The sequence below is a fragment of the Sarcophilus harrisii genome, chromosome 3 (genome assembly GCF_902635505.1).
Source record: "Sarcophilus harrisii chromosome 3, mSarHar1.11, whole genome shotgun sequence".
Classification (NCBI taxonomy): Eukaryota; Metazoa; Chordata; class Mammalia; order Dasyuromorphia; family Dasyuridae; genus Sarcophilus; species Sarcophilus harrisii.
Genome location: NC_045428.1, coordinates 419,378,386 through 419,390,843, shown reverse-complemented (window position 1 = coordinate 419,390,843; position 12,458 = coordinate 419,378,386). Strand labels below are relative to the sequence as shown.

General features: G+C 34.6%; 1 protein-coding gene across 4 annotated transcripts in view; it reads left to right on the top strand.

Moving 5' to 3' along the window:
• The window catches only part of GPD2 (glycerol-3-phosphate dehydrogenase 2), a 180,906-nt gene that overhangs the window by 82,890 nt on the left and 85,558 nt on the right, over positions 1–12,458 (top strand). For all 4 annotated transcript variants that reach the window (XM_023499218.2, XM_012544744.3, XM_031960649.1 and 1 more), the window contains exon 3: positions 2,675–2,843. In XM_023499218.2, coding sequence (XP_023354986.1) covers positions 2,675–2,843 — 169 coding nt within the window. The remainder of the gene's footprint in view (positions 1–2,674; positions 2,844–12,458) is intronic.

The window sequence follows — 12,458 nt, the reverse complement described above, 5'->3', positions numbered from 1 at the left end:
TCTTGGTAATGAAGTTCCCAGAAGTGAACTCTTAATTACTCCCCAGAATGGTTGGATTAGTTCACAACTCTATCTAATTCATTAGTGTCCCAGTTTCTCACATTCCCTCCAACATTTATCATTTTCCTTTTCTTCATCTTAGTCAATCTGATGGGTTCCTCATAGTTATTTTAAGTTGCATTTCTCTAGTCAGCAGTGATTTAGAGGTGTTTTTTCATATGATTTTGGATAACTAATTTCTTTCTCTGAAAACTGCCTGTTCATATCCTTTGAATATTTATTGGGGAATGACTTGTGTTCTTATAAATTATAACTATATATATATATATATATATGTATATATATACATAAATTATAACTCTTAAAATATAATATATAACTCTTATAAATTTGATTTAGTTCTCTATACATGTAAAATTTCCCCCCTAGTTTTTTGCTTTCCTTCTAATTTTGCTGGCATTGATTTTGTTTGTACAAAATATTTTAAATTTAATATAATTACAATTAATCATTTACATTTTGTAATACTCTATTTTTTATTTACTTTTAAATTCTTCCATTTTCCATAGATGACAGATAAACTATTCTATGTTCCACTAACATTTAGAATTTTTAAAAAAACTTCCTTTAAAATAGGGATACTTATGCTGCTTTAATTTAAATGGGAACCAATGAATACAACTTATCATTACTACTACCTTACGTTAATATAGTACTTTAAGGTTTATAATGCATTTTCTACAGCATAGTTCCATGAAATACATAGTGATACCCTTTGATCCAGCAGTGTTACTACTGGGCTTATATCCCAAAGAGATATTAAAGAAGGGAAAGAGACCTGAATGTGCAAAAATGTTTGTGGCAGCCCTCTTTGTAGTGGCTAGAAACTGGAAATTGAATGGATGCCTATCAATTGGAGAATGGCTGAATAAGTTGTGGTATATGAATGTTATGGAATATTATTGTTCTGTAAGAAATGACCAGCAGGATGAATACAGAGAGACTTGGAAAGACTTACATGAACCTATGCTGAGTGAAATGAGCAGGACCAGGTGATCTTTACATACTTCAACAACAGTACTGCATGAGGATCAATTCTTATGGAAGTGGTTATCTTTGGCAATGAGAGGATCCAATTCAGTTCCAATTGATCAATGATGAACAGAACCAGCTACCCCCAGTGAAAGAAAACTAGGAAATGAGTGTGGACTGCTTGCATTTTTGTTTTTCTTCCCAGGTTATTTTTACTTTCCTAAATCCAATTTTTCTTGTGCAACAAGAGAACTGTATAAATATGTACACATATATTGTATTTAAGATATACTTTAACATGTTTAACATATATGGGACTGCCTGCCATCTAGGGAAGGGAGTGGAGGGAAGGAAGGGAAAAGCTGGAACAGAAGTGATTGCAAGGGTCAGTATTGAAAAATTACCCATGCATATATTGTCAATAAAAAGCTATAATAATTAAAAAAAAGATACACATAGCGCGAGTATTATTGCCTCCATTTTATACATAGAAAAAAAGAAGACTTAAAAAATAACCTACACTTGCTTGTCATCATGTGACTAATCAGGGAAGCACAATTATTAAGTATCAGAGACAAGAAAACCTCATAAAGACAAAACTACTAGCTTGTAACAAGGAAAGCATAATTAGTAATTGTCAGAATTAGCATTTATTAAGTGCTTACCATGTATTAAGTACCTTACTAAGTGCTGAGGGTACAAATACAAATAATTATTCTTACAGATATATATAATAATCTGTTCTTACAGAGCATCTATTTTTAAAATATTTTTAAAAAAATAAAAAATTTTTATTTTTCCAAATACATGCAGATAATTTTCCTCATTCACTTTTGCAAAACCTTGTGTTCCAAATTTTTCTCCATCTTTTCCCTCCATCCCCTTCCATTGACAACAAGCAAACCAATATAGTTAAACATGTGCAGTTCTTCTAAATATATTTCCATATTTGTCATGCTGCACAAGAAAAATTAAAAGGTGAAAGGAAAACAAAACAAAACAAACAAACAAAGAAGCAAACAATAAAAAGGATGAAAGTACTGTGCTTTGGTCCACATTCAGTCAAGGGGCTTCCATTTTGATAGGGTGGGGGAGACAGTATATATCAGGGGTCCTCAAACTTTTTAAATAGGGGGCCAGTTCACTGTCCCTCAGACTGTTGGAGGGCAGGACTATAGTAAAAACAAAAACTTTGTTTTGTGGGCCTTTAAATAAAGAAACTTCATAGCCCTGGGTAAGGGGGATAAACATCCTCAGCTGCCACATCTGGCCTTTGGGGCCGTAGTTTGAGGACCCCTGGACTATATACAGATATACTAAAAAGGGAGAGGGTGGTGGATTATGTGACTGGCATGGTTTGGAGTTGGTGGTCAGGAAATGAGGTAGAGGTCTACTCACAGGCCATTTAAGGTAACAGGCCACCTATCAGAATCCAGTGTTGTTTCAGGGACAGAGTAATAAAAATAGAGTTGGGGAGAGGTGTTAAAGGGAGAGTCAGAAGTAGCCACTGGAGTCCAGTGTGCTCTCTTACTATGCCATGCTGGACTCTGGGTAGACTTTATTTTGTATCTGTCCTTCTGTGTGCTTGATTAACATATCACCAAAATGATGCTCCATATATCCAATTTTCTTTCTGTTTCAGGCCAACTTAGCCTCTGTTCAAGCAGTGGATTGTTTTAATATTCAACTTAAAGAACTTCCTTCAAGAGAAACCCAGCTTACAAGTCTCCAGAGTAATACTGAGTTTGATATTCTTGTTATTGGTGGAGGAGCAACAGGAGCTGGCTGTGCATTAGATGCTGTTACAAGGGGTAAGACCTGACATGGATGGGGGGGGATAAGCTAAGTTAACTGTTAAGTCTACTTATTGTGTTTCTAAAATTATGGCTTAGACATTTAATGACTGTGGGAACTGGGCAAGTCACTTAACCTGTTTGCCTCTGTTTCCTCATCTGTAAAATGATTTGGAGGATGTGGGAAACCACTTCAGTATGTTAAGAAAATACCCAAAAGGGTCAAAGAGACTAAACTGAAAATGACTAAAAGAACAAGAGAACATCTTGGATGGTCAGTGACCTGGGCTTACTATTATTAGAAGGATAATAGTAATAATAATAATAATAATAGTAATATTATTTAATTTTATATAATTATATTTATACTTAATATTTAAAATAGCTAACTTCACAGTCATTATGTGTCTGAGGCCACATTTTGATTCAAGCCTTCCTGACTTCAAGTCCAGTGTTCTATACACAGTACCACTTAGTTGTCCCAGAAGAAAAGAATAGGTCACATTTCAAAATTTTGTCTTAGGGACACTATGGCTGTGAATTATTGAACATCACAATCTCAGAAGAACTAAAATTGTAAGTAACACAAAGATATTAAAAAAAACATGTCCTGGTGGATATTAAAAGGCTACAGCATATTCCTATATATGATTAATTTATCAGAAATAGTAGGAAAGACATTACTGACAATTAAGGCCAGAAATGAATATGGGCTATTCATTTAGAGGGAATAAATAATAACACTTAAGATGGTCCCTTCGCTTAGTAGAGTCTGAGTAGATTCTCTGTGAGTGCTTCTGGAAAGACCTAGTAGTGAACAATTATAATGAGACAACTTGGAGAAGTTGTGTTCTGTACTGTGGAAAGAGTACCTATCTCGAGGAGGATTAGCCACACTAATGAGAAAGAGATTCCTCTAAGTTGTTACCATAGCCAAGAGTGCTAAAGTGAGAAGTAGATGGAATCAAGCCTGTCTTATTTGGCAGATAGAGATCTTTTGAATTGGAAATAGCTATCTCAAGTTGCTTGTACTTCTAGGGAGCTTAGAATGTTGTCTTTCATGATTGGGTTTAGTCACCCTGTTTATTCAATTATGTTAGATCTTGGAAAATCTTTATTTATTTAAACTATAGTATAGGGATAAAGAGTAAATCTTTTGAATAGCAGATAGAGACCTCGTGTTGAGATCATGAAGGCCTGGGTACAAATCCTGGCTCAGAAGCAGATTATCAGTTAGTGAAGTACCTACTATGCACCAGGCACTGTGCTAAATGCTGGAGAGACAGAGAAAGGCAAAAGTCACTCCTGGGCCTGCCTTCAAGAAGCTCACAAACTAGTGGTGGGAGACAACATGCAAACTAGTATGTAGGAACAAACTATATGCAAGATACTCTGACTTCACTGTTTTAGACCATTACTATATCCATACATATACATATAGGTGTGTAAGAAGCAGCTTGGATGAGATATATAAAAAATAACCAACAGAAGGAAAAACTGAATCAAAAGAGAATGCAAAAGTCTTCCTGTCTCTATACTGTAGACTAATTGCTTAATCTTAAATGAAAAAGAAGGTGCCAATTCAGTGTGCATTGATAGAGGAAGTTTTTTCTTTTTTAAAATGCATTTATTTAAAATAAATGCAAAATAAGCAAAAACAAAATAGGAAACAAACAAATAAACAAAAATAGGTTTTTATGTGCACAGCACATCATTGGGCAGGATTTGAAATAATTAACAATAAATTTCCATTTCAAGAGAGCATATATAATAATAGAAGACATTGTATTGATTACTTCTCTTTGCTTCCTTGTAGGTTTTCTTTTGTTTTCTGCTGTGCCTCTTTTACTTTATTCTTTTTTCCCCTATTTTCTCCCCTCATCTCCCCTAGAAGGCTTCAGTCAAGCATATATATTTATGTATGCATATGTATATATATATACATGCACAATACACGTGTACACATACACCTATGGACACACATATATATGCATATACAAACTTTGTTGATATGGCTGACATATAATGTAGATTTCTTTCTGGATTGACGTTTTTTTAAAGTTTGACTTTGTCTAAATTCAGTGGTAGTCAGACCATATTAACTTACTGAAGTAAGTCTTTACTGGAGGTCATTATTATGCATTGGAGCATAATAAATTTTAGAATTTCAAAACTCTCCAAAGTTGTCTAATCTAAGCCCTGCATTTTACATTTGAAGAAACTGAGTCTTTCTTAGACCAAGTGGTTTGTCCAAAGTTACACAATTAATTTAAGTAAAAAGAACCTGGGGAGGAGGGAATGACTCAGGCTTTCTTGTCATTACTTTGGCTTTCTTGTCATTACTTCCTTAACTGTAGAATGTAGCTAGTTATTCAGAAAGACATTAGAGAAACAAACATTATGAAGTCTCTAGAAGATAAACTAAGTTCCTCAAGTCAGAAACTTGATTGTTCATGTGATAATTTATTAAATTCAATGGATAACCATTGTATGCTACACTGGAATCTATTCATTGTGAAGAAAAATCAGAGGTGGCTCAGTGCTGGGTTTGGAGTCAGGAAAGTCTAAGTTCAAATCTCGACTCCTGGGCAAGTAACTTGACCTCTTCATATCTCAGTTTCCTTATTTGTGAAATGCATTTTAAAAATAGCATCTACCTCCCAAGGTTGAAATAATATTTTAAAAGTATATGAGTATACTTTATATGAGTAAAAATATAAAACTATATAAGGTATGAAAATGCAAGCTAACATGAGGATGGTTCCCAGCTTGTTGAATCAACTTTCTGTGGTGGATTTTTAATAGGACATAAATGAGAGTCATAAAGGGTAGGCAAAAATAAAGATGAATTTTGATTCACAATGGAGTAAATTCTGACATGGAATATATATACTCATGTTGATTAACATCAGAGTAAATTGTTAACTAAATGGTACAACAAACCCTAAAACTAGTGCAGAACTGTTTTTCAAGGGATGAATAAATTACAGAGATCTCTCTTAAGTTATTTTTAATGAGCATAATGTTGGGAGAGTTGAGGGATTTTTGTTCAGTTACCTTGAAAGTATTATCATTCTACATGCTGCACTGGCCATGTGGTAAATAATTCTGTGTGTAGATTTTAAAAGTTGTGCTTGTAATTAGTCATTTCTAGAAAAGGATATGCATTTTTAATAGCTTTAGGCACATTGGTTATGGTTTTTAAAAACCCAGCAGATTAGCTAGGTTATATTTGCATATTGGTTTTTATGGTTTATTTAAAGTAGTTGGTAAACCCATTTAGCTCTACAAGTACAGTTTTCATGCTTATTTCCATAATGTTGGTGGTAGGTAGGCCTGGGGGTGGGGGAAAGTAGAATTTGTAATTAAAATGTACAAAGAATTGCTGAAGGTAATCTATATTTATCCTTTTACTGCATTTTCTGATCATATCAGGAATGTTCTGAAGTGTGAAATAATCATAGGCATTTGGTTAATGACTTGTTCATTGTTGCTGTTCATTCATGGAATTTGCTCTTTTATTATGTTTGATGCTTCACTTAACAACAAATTTTGCTTTCTGTGTCTTTGATATGTTTTCACCAAATTATTCCTGATTGTATCCATTAATCTTTAGTCACATTTGACAAAAATAAATTACTGTGATCTTTTAAAGTTACCAATAATAATTAGATTTTTCAGGACATCAAAGTTTTGGAGGGCCAGTAGACATTAAAGCTCTTGTATATCATGGGTGCACAAGCACTTTGATCAGTGTGATTTTGGGGAACCCATAAGAGTCATAGTGAAGGAAAAGCTACATATTCTCAATATTGGAACTTGACCAACCAATTAGGTTTCTTCTGAGCCAGCTGTCAAATTGTATTTGTTTCTTAGTGGACTCTCAATCTACCTTTTTCTCTTCTTCACCGCTCACTTCTACCCTGACCATGTATTATGCCAGTATTATGCCAGTCCTTGTAGTAGCAAGAGGATTGTGTCAGAAAGAAGATGCTATCTGACTTTGGATTTTTCATTGGACAAATTGGCCTGCTTTAAAAGAAGAAGAATTACTATGTGAAGGCTCCTAAATTTGCACTGTAGAAGGATCATTTGAAGGAATGGATGTTTAGCTTGGTGAAGAGAACATTGTGAAAGGAGATAATAGTTTTCTTTAAATATTTGAAAGGCTGTCGTGTGGAAGGAATCTAGTTTTTTCCTGCTTGACCTAACTGATCCCAGCTTCCTTTTCTTCAGTCTTGAGTGGATTTGGAATCAAGAACTCTGGGTTGGAATACTGGCTCTTACATCAGCCAAATGATTCTAAGCAGTTTTCAGTTGTTATTGGTGGTGTTTTTTCCCCTGAATTTTATATGAATACATGCAAAACTAATTTTCAAAATTCACCTTTTTAAAAACTTGTGTTCTCCCTCTTTCCCTTCTTCCTCCTCCCCAAGACAGCAAGCAAACTAATTCTCTCTCTGGATGTAGATGCCTGCCTCCATCACAAGTCTGTTAAAATTGCCCTGAATCACCTCATTGTTTACGACTCAAGTCCATCACAGTTGATCATCACGTAATCTTGCTATTACTATGTTCAGTATTCTCCTGCTTCTTCTCATTTCACTCTGCATCAATTCATGTAAATTTTTCCAGACCCTTAGTTTTTTAATGTGGGAAATGAGAATGTGATATTTACTGTGGTGGTAGAGCAATTTAAAAGTGCTTGATAAGCCTTAATCTTCAATATGAATATCGATTGTCTCTTTCAATTCAGCTGAAATTTATTGCACAAAGTGTACAGCAATGTAGTAGTTGCAAATGAAAAGATAAAAATGTAGTCCCTGGCTTTTCAACAAGTTAAAATTCTACTAAAAAGAAACTTATCACAAATCTTTTCTTTCCTTCTATTTTCTTGGCTCTAGTTCTTCAGGACCATCTCTAGGTTTTCTATTTTCATCTATAAAGAAGTAGCAACTAGAAAGAAGCTCTTTCTGACAAGGGCAGGCATTAGTATCTTTAATTTTTTTAATCCATAGACAATAATTATATCTGAGGATAGTTTAAAAAAGTCAGCCAGAATACCCTAAAACTAAGATTAAATTTAATCTTCTGTTTCTATTTAATCCTGATTTAAATTCTTGGGTTTCAGACATCCATCTGACTTAGGGTTAGAAATTCCATGCACCTTAATACTTTTCAGGAATGCTATGATTCCAAAGCCTGTTTTGGGCTCCCCACCAAAAAAACAATACCAGGAGGATACAAAGTCTATTTTTCTTCCAAGAGCCTCTTTGATTGGCATATAAATGAAATTGAAGGAGAACCAAAGCTAAGGAAAGCAAGGCCATTTTTGTAGACTTTCTGGCCTTGCACATTCCTACCTTGATGTGTACCATCAGCAAAACCCTAAGTAATGGTTCTGTGTTTTGGGAAGCATAAAGTAACTTTGTCTACCTATAGTTGAAGTAATGCAAAGTAGTTTGATGGAAGAGAGCGTAGTAAATAAAAAGTGGCAGTATTTTATAATGCTTCTTGTAGAGGATGGCATCTGAGTTGAGTATAGAAATTTGACTACAGTGTCTAAGAAGTTAAAAGCAATAGTAGCGCATATAACATGTGGCAAATTCATGGGATAAAACTTGGAAAGAGTTGGAAACAGGAGATAGAATGTTGTTGTTGGAAACAAGCTAGAAGACCAGTTTAACTGAACTGTGGAATCCATGAACGTAAAACTTTTCTAATATTTTTCCTTTGTTTCTCAGTCTCCTCCCCAAACCACAGCTATGACCTGGTGCAAATTTTTATATTTATTTTAAATATAAATGCAGAGATGGAAATGAGAGAGGAGAAAAAAAAAAACATAAACATTTGGTTGCACTGATGCAAGTGCTATGAGTCATTTGGGAATGGGAAGTCAAAGTCCCTGAAGGAAATGATTTTAATTTCCCAATAAAGCAAAGGGAAGAATAAATGAAAGTGAAATTTAAATCAAATTATGTAGAGTACTCTGAAATAAGGTACTTTGGCTATGATTAGACCAGAATCAAGAGACGATGATAGAAAAGACAGAAAACTGTTTCAGCAGGGGTCAGGTTATACAACTCTTAACTCGTCTGAGTGATGTACAGAAGAGTACTTAGAATGTCCTTTTTACATATTACTTTTTATTTTTTTTAATGAACTGAATAGTTAAAAAAATTAGTTTGGAGACAGAGCAGTAATATAGCAACTTAAAGTTTTTTCATGCCTTGCTGGATTAAGATTAAAAAGAGCTAAAACCCTGAGGACAAAATGTTGCAGGAATTCTGTTCCCACATTTTACAAGCTCAGGTAGGATTTACCAGCAAAAGTATTGGGAAATTTAAACACTCTTTTGTGAAATCCACATTTTGGTTAGGATCTCTGTGTAGGGTTATTCTAGCATTTCTAATTAACTAATTAAAATTTATAGTGCATTGTGCTTACAAATTATGACCCCAATTACATTGCATATTTACCAGACTTTCAGATAAAGAGTGATCTTTGTTTGGATTGTTGATTCTGTTGCTGAATATGCAAATTCTTAAAAAGGGCCAATATAAATTGAAAATACAGAATTTTTATGTATACTTTGAACTTTTCTTCCTATATAAAAAAGAATTGGTTAATCTCTGCAATATTTAACTTTAAAATCAATGTCATGTCTTTGTGATGTTTTTGGTTATGGTTCACCTAATCTCCAGCATCCTAAAAAGGTATGCAAAGTATGTGAGCCTTGCAAGCTTCTACTAAGTGGACTTTTTTTTCCCAAAAGAGAAATGCAAGCAGGTACTGAATAAATTCAATATGTAAAATTCCATTAAGATGAACAAATTCTCAGTTAGAAAATGCCAAATCAAAACACAGGCCATGACTTATTCTACTAAAGCCCTCCTTTGGGCATGGGTAGGGAGATATGGAGTTCTACAGAAAAGGATCCTTGCTTGCACAATTCTGTCCTTTGATTCTTAGCTATAAGATCATGGCTTTGTTTTGCTTTTAAAAACTTCTCCTTTTCACAGTGGTTGGCACCTCATAAGTGCTATTTAGATGTTAGCTTATTGTTGTTATTGTTATATTATAGGTCTCCATGTGCTTTATGTTTGAATGACACTGGCCTTTTTCTTTTCCTCACATAAGACATTCTATCTTCCATTTCTAGGTATTTTTATTAGCTATGTCCCCCATTTCCATATCTGGAATTCTGTTCCTCCTCTTGTCAGCCTCCTGGCTTCTCTAGTTTCTTCAAGTATCAGTTTAAAATCTCATTCTACAATAAGCTGAGTGCCCCTCCCCTCAATATTAGTACCTTTCTTTTGGGAGTATCTGAAGTTTATTGGACTACATTTTTGGGGGGGTGGGGTACATGGCAGTTTGTATGTACTGTCTCTCCCATTAGACTGAACTTCTAGAGATTAGGGATTGTTTTTGTCTGTAGGTCCCCAGTGCTGGCATGGTACCTGACACATAGTAGTAAATGCTTAATAAGTAATTGTTGCCTTGAAGACTTCCAGAGACCATTTAGAAATGGTATCCAGGGACTTTGCTTAGATTTGCTCAAAGTCATACTAGAAGTAAATTCATTTAGGTGGGATTTTGAACCCAAATCTTCAGTCATGGAATTCTTTAATCTTTTTGGGGTTCTCATGCTGCCTCTTACTACTCACTCATGCAGGTCATAATAATAATAATAAAAAAGAAAGTATCATAGATATAGCTTGAAATTTGTTTATTTTAATTTAGTAACCTTTCCTTTTCAACTAAACTCTTTTTAGGCTAACTTTGTGCCACAGATTCTTTGAAGACCTGCTTCTTTTTTGGAAATTGTTGCTGCAGATGAATCCACAGTGGAATTTGTTAGACTTTTTATTTTATGAGTGCCTAGAATTTTCTTTCCATACACTATGGCAAAGAGAAAATGAGAGAATGAAGAGAACATAGGAATAGTCAAGATCTGGGTTTAAAATCTCATCTCTGCTACTCCCTTTATAACTTGAGGCAAGTTACTTAACCTCTCAGACTTGCTTCACTCATCTGTTAAATTAGGACTTTTGACTACATGATATGCAGGATCAATTGTAGATGGGCATTTCAAATCTAAATCTAGTTCCCTACCTTCAGTAACCATGATGAAAACCTAATTCCAATCCACAATCTTGGAAGCATTAGAAAGATGCATATTAAGGCTGATATCTGAACAAAAACAGAGATTTCTTGCCCTGAAAGTCATCTGGGACTTAAGGCCATAAGAAGATATTGATGTGGGAGATTAATTGATTTGGTGGAAATGACACTGGATTTGGAGCCAGAGAACTAGGTCTGAATCTTAGTCCTGTTATATTGAAAAATTACCAACTCTCATTTGTCAAATGAGGGAGTTGATCTTTCTGGATTTTTATACACGCGTTCATACATACATACATTTTACACAAAGATGATCCTACTGGGAAATCTTTCACTCAGGCCAACAACAGACATTTATTAATCACTACTGTTTTCAGAACTCCTTCTGGTCTCCCCATAGAAGGTACAAAATGGACCTTTGCCTAGGGTTTGATTGGTATTTAATGCATACTTGTTGAATGATTTGCATTATAGTCTAGTAGGATAAACTATGTAGTCAGAAGACTATGATATATAGTAATAATACTTTATGAGAGATGAAAGGGGGGAGGACATTAGGGATGGGATGGGGATCATTAAGGATGGACTTCATTGAAGAGGTGTAATTTTAGTTGGAATTCCAAAAATGAAAGGGAATCCAGTGGGAAAAGAGGATCAAGGAGAACATTTCAGGCATAGAGGGTAAAGTGAAAAAAGGCAGGACAGTGTAGGGTGTGTCTGGGGAAGAAAGAAAGCTAGTTGTTTCCCTGTACCTATCCAGGGGAATGTGAGCTCCTTAAAGAGATGGTTTATATTTTTGTCTTTGGATTCCCATTGCCCACTACTGTGATTTATATGTATTAGTATATTAATAAATGTTGTTTGGCTTGGAATAGTATGGACTAAAGCTCTAAGGGTAGGATAGTAGTAGATTGTTGAGGCTCATGAGTGTCAGACAAAAGAGTTTGATTTTTATTTCATAGCCATTAAGGAGCTATTCATTGAAGCTATTTGAGGAGAGAAGGCAAAGACTTATACTTTCTCTCAGGGAATTTGGTCTATAAGCAGATGTTTTTGTGTGGCTGTATTTATTTTTCTATGTCACCCCAGCTAGTCTGGGGATTGGAAACTGAACTTTGAATGTATATATCACTAGTGTTTGGGGAATAAAAAACTAATTGTTCTTTAATTCCAAGAAATGGGAGGAGGGACAATTTGTTTGGTATATATATAATTGGTGTTCATGCTTTTATGTCATTAATATTAAGGGGTCTCTTATGTAATAAATTAAAAGGCTTTATGAGTGCCCCTTGCTATCTACTGCTCTATTCATAGCAAGCTTCTTTGGGAGTATGGATGGTCTTAGACCTTAATATCCACAGAATCTAAGGAATTGTTGGGCATGGCTAAAGATGTCTAGTGTAGGACTTATAGATAGGGACTTTTGCTGCATAGCAATGATCTTCAAGACTGTCCTATAGTCTGATCTGATTAGAAGTTAAACAACTTCTGCTCTAAAGACATAGTATA